We start from the raw sequence: 13,950 nt of genomic DNA, 5'->3' as shown, positions 1-13,950 counted from the left end.
CTGTTAGATGATTTGACCGATTTGACTAAATTTTCATCTAATGGTTTTTAGTTATCAACTTCACCTGAAGTCGACTGCACTTGAGTTTCCACCATCTAACTGTGATGCATTGTGAGGTATTTTCAAAACTCGATTTCCCAGCGATTCCATTATTCTTAAGAATCCAAATAGCTAACTCCATTATCCTTTACATTTTGGAATCTTGTATTATTTACTTAAGAATCCTATTTCTTTTATTAGAAAGTTTTTACACATAATACCAAAAACCATGTGAAGTGTAGAGGAAAAGAATGCATCAACACCTTGACAACCTATTTTTCTCCTACTCCAAAGCTGTACATTTGAATCCTCTATCTACATTCAACACATTCTCTGTTTACTTTTCCCTTGATTCTCAAGGTTATCCTGACCTAACAGTAATCCAACTCCCAGACGACCATAGGGCACTGTCTTCTGGTTGGCATACTTTGCTTCCTACTGCTCGATCATGGCACGCGAACGGGTTTCTAATAGAGAGCTTATCATGTCCCCGAGAGCTTTCTAACTCATCATCTAAATCACAAGCATCCTCAAAACCATGAACCTCCAAAACACTTGTTGGTGAAGATACACACTGCTTTTGTTGAGAAGATCTTCTTGAACTCCTTGACAGAAATGGATGGTGAAGCAAGTCCTGAGCAGTACACCTCTTTTTGGGGTCTCTCTCCAAGCACTTGGTCAAGAAATCCAAACCCTCCTTGGAGAAATGAGCTGGAAGTTGAGGTATCTCGTCACCATTGGCGATCCTCAGCACAGAAGCCATTGGATTCGACACTTCGCCGGCCCAAGGATACCTTCCAGTGGCCATTTCAATAACTGTACATCCCAAAGACCATATATCAGCAGAAACATCCAACTGCTCATTCCTCAATACTTCAGGGGCCATCCATAGAGGAGTCCCTCCTAAACGCGCGGCGGCCTTCAAGTCCTTCACCCTTTTGGCACATCCAAAGTCTGCCAATTTGATGTTCCCGGATGAACCTAAAAGCACATTCTTACACTTAAGATCACAATGCACAATTCCATGCTGGTGAAGATGCTGTAAACCATGAAGTATTTCTCTAGTATACAACCGGACAACATCTTCATCCAATGATCCACCAAACTTTTGAGCCACATCTGCCAAGCTACCTCCAGCCATGTACTCCATGAAGACATTGAGATTACCTTGGTCCTCCTCTTTCCCCAGATATTGAACAATATATGGTGATGAACTTAAACTCTCTAGGATTTTCACCTCATTACTCAAAGCCTCACAACCACCCCCTATATGTGCTGATTTCACCACAAAAAGCCCTCCGGTGGATTTGTTCATGGCCAAATTGACTGTACCGAAAGATCCGGTTCCGACCAATTTACCCTTCACCCAATCATTTGGTTTAGGCAACACGGATTGGCAATTTGAACAAGCCATTCTTTCCTCCAATTATCAACAAAGACACCAAAAATCTTCCCAGCACAAAATATGGAAAATTTGGTTTCAAAAGATTCATACACACAACTGGATAAAAGAGAAAAACAGCTTGACCATTAACTAATGAACTCTTTCCTTAAACTGAATTAGAAACAAACAACTCGTAACATCAAATGGGGATGAACAAAAAAACGATTTTTCTTTGGCCCAAAGAAAAAAGGTTGAATCTTGAATCCAGCCAAAGCTATAAGAAATTAAAGGCCGAATTTGATTCCTTAATGAAGAGGTAAATAGAGCGGTTTCCCAACAATCGGAAAACCGCTCTATGAACGGAAACCCCTTGTTGCTACTCAAACGTTCTTTTTTGTTGTTTCAGGTTTTTTGGTTAAAGTTGAAGAAGGCGAACTAACCAACCACGCTGAAGGGAAATGTCAAGTTATAAAGAAACAATGGGGTTTCTATTTTGCTGCATTCCGTTTCTAGCCATCCTTAATTGTTGGAACTCCATTTTTATCGGTTTCTTTCAGCATTCTGAGATTATATAGGGATATGGATATATAGTACTACTATATAAAGTAATTATGTTATATTTCCAATAATTATTATTTTTTGTGTGTGTTTTGTTGAAACTTGAAAATGAATCTACTTTTTGGAGGTGGTGGTGTTGATGAATATTGTAGATTATGGCTAACCCTCATTTGTTATATGATTGAAAAAAAATATTACAGTAGAGATATAGTTGTCAGAATTGAACCGGTCAGGTTATTCGGTTATTGGATCATTGGTTTAACTGGTTAATTCGGTCTTATGTAAATAAAAAATAAAAAATAATAAAAAAATTAAAATTTAAAATACATATTTTTACTAATATTTTAAGAATATCTAACTATTCTAAAACAATATGAAAAGGAACAATAAGTATTTTATTAGTTTTACTCTATCATAAATATTTTATTTTGTGTTTATATTAAAATAACTATTATTTTTAAATTTTAATAATTTATTAATTAATTTATATCTATTATACTATTATATACTACAAGTATTTATTAAAAAATAATATTAATATATATTATATAATTATAAAAAGAAAAAATAAGTAAATTTATAATTATTATTAAATAAAAATATACTTAATTTAAAGATAAGTGAGTTTATAACTAAAGTTAAAATAAGATGAAAGATATCTGTATATATTATAATTCGCAAATAAATTAATAAGAAGTATAATAGCTTGGTGCTTATAAAGAATATCTTTTTCATCAAGGATAGGGGTTATAGATTATTTTGTCATAGAATGAAAAAAAGATAGTTATTTGGATATAATAAAACAGGTTGCTATACATTTAAGTATGTTTTCATCTAAGTTTATTCAAGTAGGTCCAACACCAACAAAAATTACTCTCATTAAAAGAGAGTTATTATACGCGTATCTTCTTCTTCTCACGCTCCTTTACACATGAAATTTCTTCTTCTTCTCACGCTCGGAGCGTCTTCTTCTTTACCTTTTTTTTCGCGTTTTTCCTCCTCCTCCTTCTTTTTGCGTTCCTTCTTCTTCACATGTTTTCTCCTTATCGTCATTCTTTTGTTGTTGTTGCTGCTGTACTTTTTTTCTTTTCCTCCTTCTCTCCCTGATGAAGAAGCCGTAGAAGGTGGGTAGGATGAGTTTTAAATTGTGTTGAACAGAAATGAACTAAAATTATATTTAGAATGAACCGAAATTATATTCAAAATGAACCGAAAATTAAATTTAAAATGTAAACTCGTTTCAAAACAAGCACAGACTAAAAGCACCTTATTTAGATCCAGGATGAATCGAAATTACTTAAGGATTGCGACACACAAACTTAATTCGAAAACAAGCACACAAACAAAATTGAATCATGAACAAAAACACGTCCAAATCCATCAAGTGATTTTGCAATATTATGAGTTTCTTCTTTATTTGATTAGATGAATAAGATAAGAAAAGAAGAACATGATGAAAAGTTTTTTCTTCTTATTTTTTCTTTTTTGTTTGATTTTTCTTTTCTTTTTCTTTGTTTTATTTTTCTCAAGGTAGTGAAACAAAAAGAATCATAACAAAATAATTCACTCAGAAATGAATAGAAATTATATTTAGAATGAACCGAAATTATATTCAGAATAAACCTAAAATTAAATTCATGATGTAAACTCGTTTCAAAACAAGCACAGACCAAATGCACCTTATTTAAATCCAGAATGAACCGAAATTAATTAATGATTGCAACACACAAACTTAATTCGAAAACAAACACAAAAACAAAATTGAATTATGAACAAAAACATATGCAAATCCATCAAGTAATTTTATAGTATTATGCGTTTCTTCTTCTTTGTTTGATTAGATGAACAAAACAAGAAAAAGAAAAACATGATGAGAAGTTTTGAGAAATTTTTTCTTCTTGTTTTTTTTTGTTTGATTTTTCTTCTCTTTTTCTTGGTTTTATTCCTCTCAAGATAGTGAAACAAGAAGAATTATAACAAAATAATTCACTTAGAAATGAACCGAAATTATATTTAAAATGAACCGAAAATTAAATTCAAAATGTAAACTCGTTTCAAAACAAGCATAGACCAAGTGCACCTTATTTAAATCCAAGATGAACCGAAATTATTTAATGATTGCATACAAACTCAATTTGTAAACAAGCACACAAACAAAAATTGAATCATGAAAAAAAAAAAATGAGAAAACAGGGGTAAAGAAGGAGGAGAAGAAGAAGTGCGGGAGAGAAGAAAACGAAATAAAAAAAGCACGTGACTCTAAATTACTTGGATAAATTTAGATGTTAAAATTGCTTGAATGTGAAAAATAATTCATAATAAAATGCAAATATAAAGGATATTTTGTTAATTAAATATATCTTAATTTTGAATTCTTTTTTTTTCTATAATTTCGAATCATTTACTTAATAATAACAACAGATATTTTACAATTAATTTGTTAACAAAAAGGATTTAGACTATATCTATTAATGTTAAATGTTTTAAAATTTATTACCAAAATTAATAAGATAAAAGATGAGTTAATATTCAAAATCGTCCCTGAAAGATATCTCATTCTCCATATGAGTCTCCGAATGATAAAGTTAATCAAAATCGTCCTCGAAAGACAACGGATATGACCACGTTAGTCTTTCCGTCAATTCGTCCGCTGAGCTGGTTAACGTTGGGTGACGTGTACCGTTAAGTGTCCACGTAGCACAGTAATAAAACGACGCCACTTTGAATGAATTGCCTCCATGAGCTGAGACGACGTCGTTTGGTGTTCAGGAGAGATTGAAAACGGTGCAACCCGTCACCCCCTCTGCCAACAAGCATCTCACTCTGTTTCGCTCCAAAACTTGTCGTCTCCGTGAAGCTATGCCCTAAGCCTTCGACCCAACACTTGAAGCAGGCCATCAACCTTCGTCGCTTCTTCATGGCTTCCTCTCTCTTATTCTCCGCATCTTCTTCTCACTCCTTCTTCCACTTCCATCCACTTCCACATTCTTCTGCTACTCTCTCTTCATCTTTCTCTCTTTCCACCTCTCACTCTTCACTCTTCAAACCCAGGTACCCCCTTTTTCTGTTTCTTTACATGTTTTTGCATATCAATAAACTTGGTACCCCAATTTGTTGCTAATGGTAAAAAAATCGGAGTTTTTTTTGTTGGGAAAAAAGGGAAGACTTTTTAGTGCCAACAACCCAACAAACGCTTTCTAAATGCCCTTTTCTTCTGCTTTGTTTTGCTGAATATTTAAACCATGAGGGGTTGGTTCGTTTTGTGTTTTAACACTGTAACATTAAGTGATGAGAGATTTTGTGGTTTTAATAGGGTGAGTTTACAGCTGGGAAAGTTGCCTAGTTTTCTTTTGGTGCAAAATGGTGTCATACCAAGGGCGTATTATGTCTTCACTCTCAGCAGCTGAAACTTCTCAGAAGAGTGAAAGTTCAAAAGCTTATGGTTCTGATCAAATTTATGTATTTTTTTAGTTAGTTCATATCTGGATTAATAATGCAATTTAATGAAACTAGTTAACTGCATATTGGAAGTGATATGTGCTATTGTGTTGAAAAGAAAATTGAGTGCCTGTATTTCTTGTCACTTATTGTGGGTTGCTTCACCAAATATGCTTTAGAAGTGGCACAGGCTTAATATAGTTGTAACTTTCATAGGTACTTGAAGGCTTGGATCCTGTTAAGAAAAGACCTGAAATGTATATTGGAAGCACTGGCCCGCGTGGGTTGCACCATTTGGTATCGTCTTTGTACTTTCATATTTGTAGCAGTTTTGATAGTTTTGTGGTGTATTTTATCTGACTGAACCATAGTGCATCTTAGGTTTATGAAATTTTGGATAATGCTGTTGACGAAGCTCAAGCTGAATTTGCTTCCAAGATTGATGTTGTTTTACAATCGGATGGTTCTGTAAGCATAACTGACAATGGTCGTGGGGTACGCTTTATTTCTAATTTTTCTCATTGCTCTGTATGACAGTATATCTTAACCTTATGTGCTCACAAGGCTCTTTAACCATGATAGTAGGCATTGTTAATTTGAAGTTTGAAACTTGTCCAGTTGTCCTTTTAGATATATAATTTGGACTCATAAATTTTAGTTGTACATAGTATACTGATTTTGCTTTCTATATTAATCAAGAACTGTGCTATGATATTGTGCATGTAGAATTACTAAAATTTGCAGTACATCTTTTTTAATATTTTTAGCTCTTGAAACTTCTACTGTAATAAGTAATTCCATTTTAAAAAGTTAAATCTGACTTTTGAGCTATTTGAGCTACTTTTACTATTTGTTGGGTGATTTTGAGCTTTTAACTATACATACTAATTTCACTCGTGGATTCCTACCGACTTACATTTAGTTACTCGGCTTTGGGGAAAAAATTAAAAAAAAAATTATATAAGGACTAATTTGATTATTTTTTAAAATTTTAGGGATGAAAATGACTTACGACTGAACTTTCAAGGACTATTTTGATTAAAAATAACTTTTTCACATGTCAAGTGACACGTGGCATCACTGACCTGACACGTGGCGTGTCACGTGTCACTGATCTGACACGTCAACCAATCATCTCGTGACACGTGACATCATCTACCACGTCATCATGTGCCACGTGGCACTTAACGTGACACGTCATCTTCCAACTGACGGAAGGACTAACGTTACCAAGTCGTGTATCTTTCGAGGACGATTTCGATTAACTTTATCTTTCGAGGATCAAAATAGAGATCGGGGTATCTTTCAGGGACGATTTTAAATATTAACTCGATAAAAGATATATAAAAGCTAAACACAACTCCGAAATACACCATTGTAAGATGGGTCATATAACATCAGTCAATTTTCAACCTCATTTTTACCCCAAAGAAAGATACATTCCCCGTCCCAAAAAAAATTAAAAAAAAAAAGATACGTTTAATACCAACTACAATTACTCAATTTCATAGCCAACGGTTTCTATGAGTTTGCCATGAATTCACTCACTTTAAAGTTTAAACGACAAAAGCTCACTTTCCCGTGAACATTACTTCCCTTTATTTTTTGAATTACTGAAAGTCTGAAACTACCACATTTCGACGACTGGATGCAAAGCTTTGATCTAGTACACCGCCTTCGGATAATCATCCCCACCAAGTGGATTAAACAGTCGTCAATTAACAGCAAGAAAATTCTTAGAAGAATTCTCCCAAAAACCCAGGTACTTTTATATATAACTTATTAAATTATTACAAATTAAAAATGAATAATTGTATGCATTTTTTGTTTAATCATTTGAAACAAATGTGCTACAATATACTTTTACAAGAAAGCGTAGGCCAACTAGAACATATATGCTTTTACAAATGTTATGACCTTATGCAAGAGTATTCCAACATCTCTAGACTCTAGTACAGAATTTAGAAACAGGACCCTCAAAGAAAAAGTTGTCGTGATGGTACAGGAAAATTTTAAAAAAAAAAAAAAAAAAAGTACTCACAAATTCCACCGCAAAACATTATATCTAGAATTAGCAAACAGAACAAAAGTTTAAAAAGAAAAGGTAAAAAGAAAACATTATTGAAGCTAAACCCTTTACAATCAGTTTACTTTTCCACAAAATTGATATTTCACCCAAAGATAAAATCAATTTCTAGCCAGCCTCTAAGACCCAATAACCTGTGTTGGGGATCGCATGGGCCAACCAAGAAGAGGCGGCGATCCGGGAGGGGTTGCACTCCGGCTGGGAGAGAAGAGGCTTAGTTCTACAAATGTCCCTGTTGAAGCAACATCCTTTTCTAATGTCCGAAATGAAATTGATCCCCGCTTGGTTGAAGCATCAGAATACCTACCAGGGCTAGACCGAGAATTTTCTTCAACAACATCTTCCAGATGACTCTGGTTAGCAATAAGAGACATGGTATCATTATTATCAACATTAGTCCTCCTAGCTTCCAAGTCTTGTAGATTCCCCAGCGCTAAACAATCTGCAATTGGACGGTACACAAGCGTGCACATACACAACCCAGCACAACATACAAGTGCAAGAAAAGCCAAGAAAACAAAGGCTTCAAACTTCATATGCTCAGGTTCGGACAAAACAGATAAACCAAGAAAAAGAACCCTCAAAGGAAGGAAACCTGAAACTGAGAGTAGCAACGTATACACCCTCTTCTGCAAACCCTTATTAATTACTAATTTCAAAATCCGACTACCAAGCCAAAAAAGGTAGGAAGTCAGGATAACGGCAAAAAGGCCAAGGAGAATAGTACTGAGTAAAGGGTAAGTACAGAGAGTATCATTATCCCTTGCCATTGACGACGAATCAAAAGCTGTAGTTGTAAAATAATGAGGTAATTTCTTTCCAGAACCATTATTCTTGTTTAACTGAGGTCCAACCAGAATAACAAAAAGCTGAAGAACAAACATTGGGAAGCAGTAAAGAAGAATATATCCAGCTGTCTTCGCATTCCACTTTCTGCTCATAATCCCAGTTTCTAGTTTCTGTAACGGTGCTCGGAGGAGAAACACAAGTGTGAGGAAGAGGCATGGTTCCGCAAACCCCAAATTTGATACAATGTAGCATTTGCAGACAGTTTCCTTCCATTCTAAGTGAAGGACACGTCTTAACAAGGTTAACCGAATAATCTCACCAAGGCCCCACCAGATTGCAAATAGGATGAATGTGATTCTGATTATCCAAGGACCACTAAAATAATTGAGCTGAAAAAACCCCTGTTGACGAATACGAGAACGGAAGTAAATTGAGTACGCAATGCACATCAAACCAAGAAGAATTAAGATGGCTACTAGACAAATTGTCACCACACCGAATGCATCGGCAGCAATACTCGTCAGGTGCATTACCCGAAATACAGATTCCACGCATGCTCTCTGACAGCATGGATACGAGAAATCCTCTATTGCCGGTGCCTTCTTCCCAGAACTAAATTATAATTTGCTGAGAACCTAATATTAATATTAGATTGCTGAGTCCCACAATTCAAGTATGCATAGTCACCCAGGGTAGACGACTCCACAGCAATCCAGCTCATTCATGTAGCTAGTGTTCCATACCCTTGAAACTGCAACAAGAATATGCGTAATGCATCAACCTCAGAACATATGTGCTCTAAGATTGATTATCCAATTCAAGCACCTATAAAAGAGGGTTAAAAAATTAATTAGTAATGCGAGTTAAATACTTCAATTGCCAAATAAAAAGAAAATTTGATCATACTCGTGAGATTGAAATAGATTCAAAGACAAAGGAAAGACTTTTAAATCGTCAAAAAGCTTAATCGTAAGTTAATAATTGCACACGTCAATCGATAACTGTGGGGGGAACAAAATTGAAAATTAAAAACATGAGATCGCCATTAATATGCGACAAAAGCATTAAGTTCCGTTCGACATGCATAAAAAGGGTTGATAAAACTACTTATAATAATCACATAAAGAACTATTATTGCATTAGAAACCGTCAAATTGTTCCGTGCCTATAATACACTGGGTTGATAATACAGAATGCCTAAGACCAGTATCGATTGGTCGCCGGAAAACCTTCAAACCAAAGGCCCATGACTCATCCTCTTACATCAGGGAATCTAGACCAAATAGATGTTCCGACAAACGGGCGTATAAGTGCAGACTACTAAATGCACTTGTCCACAGAGAATTAACTTCAAAACAGTAAAGAGGTCCTGTTGAAGTTTGAGAATAGGTTCCTTGTTTTCTGGTATCTTCCAATCAATTATTCAACGGCACAAGAAGTACAATATATCACCGTTGTGCTAGTTAAAAGGATCTCTGAAAACTACTGCTAGTAAGGTCATAGCATAAATTTCAGAAACAGCAATAAATGAACACTCGCTGATAAAACTTGAGAGAGAAATCAAAATTAAGATAGCAAGTATGCAGAAAGCAACTATTGATAATGCAAGTTAACTTATTGATAAGCAAACCATTCATTCACAGTTAAAAAAAAATGTAAACAAAATCAGAAGCCAGCCAGGTTTTCGGAGAGCAACCAAAACCAAACCAAATAAAATATCATAACAGGACAAACGATACATCAAATCAAAATTAAAATCAAAATCAAAACCTATGCTTAATCTTCAGAACACAAAATGCAGGGTAAATTAGTAGACAAAATTGAATATTACAGAGGAGATCACAGAGAGAAGGGAATATGCAGTAAAAAAAAGAGAAAAAGAAAAGAAAAGCGGAACAATGAAGCGGAGAAAGAAAGAGTAATCAAGGGAGAGCTTACAGAGCAGAGAATGTTGATCCGACACCGAAAGGGGAAGACAATCGAAGATGGATCAGCGAAACAAGGAGAGAGAGAGAAAGAAAAAACCCTAAATCTAAATTGCAATGGAGGAAGAAACGAGAGAGAGAGAGTGCAGGGAAGGGAAGGGAAGAGAGGAATAGGTGGTCAGGTGAGTGGGACTTTGTTGGTGACAGGCTGTCTCCAGCTGTCTACTCCGAACCTCCCGCTTCGTGGATAAAAGCCACTTGCTTCGGAAACAATTCGAACCTACGTGGCACTACAGTGGCGGCGTCTACACTTCCTTGCCCCCTTTGCTTTTTCTATATTTTTGTTACTCTAACTTCTAATAAGAGCAAATGGCCGGAATTCATTATCTTTATTTTTCATTTTTCAAGAAAGTCCTCGCCTCTATTAAAAATGGCGCTTTATCTATTTTTTTAAGAAAAAAAAGGAATTTTAGCAAATTATTTTTCCGTACATTGAATTCAAGCTCATTTTAAATAGGTGGACAGGTGCAGATGATTTTACGTACGTGAAGTTAATAACTGAGAGTCGTTAGATGATTTGACTGATTTGACTAAATTTTTATCTAATAGCTCTTACCTATCAACTTCACGTAAAGTCTACTGCATTTAAAGGTGACAAGCCGGAAAGCCCGCCCCGCCAGAAACCCGCCCTTTGATGGGCTGGCCCGCCTTGCCCCCGCCTAATGAGGCGGTCCCAGAATCTCAGCTCGTCCTGCCTAACAGCGGGCTAAGCCCGCCAAATATCATCATTTTTTTTATTTTTAACTATTAAATAATATATATAAAGGCATAAAAAAATTTCTTCTGTTTTTTACTTTTAACTATTATAATTTCTAAAAGTATAAACAAATTATAATTTTTATATTCACAAACATTAAAGTCTTTGTAATTATAAATATTATTCTCAAAATAAAATAAATATAATCCAAAACATAATTATAAATATTGTCTCTAAAACAAAATAAATATAATCCAAAACAATCAATTTTCATCTTCATTCTCTTGTAAGTTAGATTGGGAAAAGTTGGATTTTGGCAAAAAAAAAATTGTAAAAATATCCCTTGCCAAAAAAATACTAAGTCCGACAGAAAACCCCCGCCAAAATCCACCAAAGCCCGCGATTTAAGCGGTGCGAGTTAGGCGGACTTTTGCTATTTGACGGTCCCAATTTTTCAGCACAACCCGCCTTTTTCGGCAGATTACGCGGACTGACCCGACGAATTAAGACCCATTTACCACCCCTAACTGCACCTAAATTTTCACGTATAAAAAAACTTGACTTGACTTAGTTCACATAAAAAAAACTAAAAAATATTGAGTGACAATAAATTTATAATTATTAAATTATTAATAAAAACAAATATACTTATTAATTTATATTTGATTTATTAAATATGTACAAAAATAATAAATATGATATTAGTCAAAATAATAAGTATTTTTTACTTTAAATAAGAATGTATATGGTATGGTAACGAGAAAAAATAATTAAAAGATAAAAAATTGTTAATAAATAGTTAGATATTTATCAAAAAATTATTATTTTAATTTTATTAACTTTTAACGTTTGATTATACATTTCTTTTTATTATTTTTACACACAAAAAAATTCATCATAAAATTGGTCAAATCAAAATAATAAAATATTATATATACGATATATATATATATATATATATATATATATATATATATATATATATATTTTACCATGACATTCTGCATTGGGGTCCAGTTAATTTTTCCATCCAAACTTTAATAAGAATAAAGATGGAATGTATATGTAAATAAATATCCTACGTGTCAATAAAATTAGTCAAATATATAGAATATATAATAAAATATAAAAATATATATTACAATCAATTAAAAAAATATTAAAAGATTATTAAAATTTATTATTTTAATTATTATTTAGTTATTAATTTAATTTTTTTAGTCTAATTTCTTTAGTTTAATAATCTAATTATATATTTTATTTCATATTTTTAAATATTAATAACTAGTTAATAATAAATAATAATAAATTCTAATAATTTTTTAAAATTTTTAGTATTTCTCTTAATTAAATATCACATATATTATACAAAATATATAATTTTGCATGTACATAATACTTTTTTTATATGTAAAAATGTAAATATTTTTTTATATACAAATATTTCTATGTAAAAATAATAATAATTAAAGTGTGAATATATATTGCTCTTGCTGGTAAAGATATGTCCAAAGTATGCTTTTTAATTTTCATATGGCGCTGTTGGTGGAATAGGTCACGCATATGGGATGTATGTGAGCTTTTTCGGGGTGTGGTGTCAGACCAACTGAAATCGGACGGTGCAACAGGAAAAAGGAAAAATGAACAGTCCGATTTGCAGCTTTCCACCGATTAATATTAGCCAAATTAAAAAACAAGCAATTCGAACCCTCCGAGTTCATTTTCCAAAAAAAAAAATGCTAATCGTACCCTCCGATTGGTTTCTTAACAAAGGAATCGGACGGTCCAATTTCTCCCTGTCATTGTTTAGAAATTTCTATCCCACACTTGTGTCTAATACCATTGTATCCCAGAATCAAGCACAACTCACACACTGGTGGCATATCGAAAAAAATGAGCCTCCAAAGTATGGCTCATCGCAAAAGGAAAGACGTCTTATTTTCTCCACGAATGAGGTGTACGCGATAAAGTGGGTACCTATAACTCCAACACTCATATATATAATAATTCGAAAACGAAAGTGATAATGATTTAAGTGAGTATTAAGTTTTTATATGTGTTTTACCTTTTATCTTATATAGACTTCTTTTAAAAATACTACTCTTTTCAAATATTTTTGGTTGTCAAAATATTAGTAAGCATGTGTGTTGGTCGTACGTGCGCACAAGGTTGTATATATGCAGCCTTCAACTTTACTTTTTCTTTTGGTTTTTTGTAAAATTTCTATTTTCACATGCTTTTTTATATTTTTAAGTCATTTTTTGTCTCATAAATTCTAAACAACTTAAATAAACATATCAAGTTATTGAATGAGATTAAAATTGAAATTAATTTAACAATTTTAAAAATTTAAAAAGCATGTTTATTCAATTAAACTCAATTAAAAAAATTCACATAAATATGCATTTACAAGAATTAAGTATAAATTAAATTAATACATTTTATTCTTTTTAATCTAAAAATTATTATAAAATACAAATTTATCAGAATTACAATGTAGTTATGTTTAGAGTTTTACCGTCTGTTTTAATTTTTTTTTAATTATTAAGAAATGACGGGTAAGGAAATTGTTTTTTTGTTTTACTTGAATGTATATTTCTTTGTTTAAATTGCTTTCTAAATTATAAGTGACAGTTACCAAATTATAAATTTAACGACCAAATTATACTCAATAACATTATGAGTCATAAAACATAACATTCTTTTGTCCTAATATATATGTGAATTATAGATTGTAACTTTTGAGTTATGGGATCATATCATATATTATATTAAAAAATTTAATTATATACAATAATTTTTAATTAATTATTTGTATATAAAAATTATATATATATCTGTAGTTTAAAAAAAAAAAAGGATGGATGGTTCTATTTGTGTACTATTAAAATGTTAGACCCCCGCACATGCGTTTTGTTTTATTTTTCACCTACTCCATTATTGGTTGTCAATTTGCTTACACAAAATATTCTCA

At 32.8% G+C, this 13,950-nt stretch overlaps 2 protein-coding genes and 1 long non-coding RNA gene across 4 annotated transcripts; 1 reads left to right on the top strand and 2 right to left on the bottom strand.

Moving 5' to 3' along the window:
• Positions 1–191: 191 nt before the first annotated feature.
• LOC107637520 (mitogen-activated protein kinase kinase kinase 17-like) lies at positions 192–1,977 on the bottom strand. Its single transcript, XM_016340928.3, has one exon. The coding sequence runs from the start codon at positions 1,451–1,453 to the stop codon at positions 401–403; it is 1,053 nt and encodes a 350-aa protein (XP_016196414.1). The 5' UTR covers positions 1,454–1,977; the 3' UTR covers positions 192–400.
• Positions 1,978–4,764: 2,787 nt separating this feature from the next.
• On the top strand, positions 4,765–6,077 carry LOC107637519 (uncharacterized). Of its 2 annotated transcripts, none has more exons than XR_015881345.1 (3): positions 4,765–5,032; positions 5,636–5,716; positions 5,801–6,077. It is a non-coding gene; the product is annotated as an uncharacterized LOC107637519 (long non-coding RNA). The 2 variants fall into 2 exon arrangements; XR_002360527.2 differs by having other exon boundaries at positions 5,295–5,716.
• Positions 6,078–7,280: 1,203 nt separating this feature from the next.
• LOC148566521 (plasminogen activator inhibitor) lies at positions 7,281–10,574 on the bottom strand. Its single transcript, XM_088485452.1, has 2 exons — positions 10,233–10,574; positions 7,281–9,119 (listed from the first exon to the last, which is right to left on the bottom strand). Exon 2 carries the CDS (start codon positions 8,822–8,824, stop codon positions 7,625–7,627), a length of 1,200 nt encoding a protein of 399 aa, XP_088341578.1. The 5' UTR covers positions 8,825–9,119; positions 10,233–10,574; the 3' UTR covers positions 7,281–7,624.
• Positions 10,575–13,950: the final 3,376 nt, after the last annotated feature.

This window comes from Arachis ipaensis, chromosome B4 (genome assembly GCF_059453495.1).
Source record: "Arachis ipaensis isolate K30076 ecotype BB chromosome B4, ASM5945349v1, whole genome shotgun sequence".
Lineage (NCBI taxonomy): Eukaryota > Viridiplantae > Streptophyta > Magnoliopsida > Fabales > Fabaceae > Arachis > Arachis ipaensis.
This window is presented reverse-complemented; position numbering and strand designations above follow the sequence as displayed.

Excerpts from the sequence above, each read along its gene's own strand:
- LOC107637520 (XM_016340928.3), bottom strand. The coding sequence starts at position 1,453 with ATGGCTTGTTCAAATTGCCAATCCGTGTTGCCTAAACCAAATGATTGG.
- LOC148566521 (XM_088485452.1), bottom strand. The coding sequence starts at position 8,824 with ATGCACCTGACGAGTATTGCTGCCGATGCATTCGGTGTGGTGACAATT.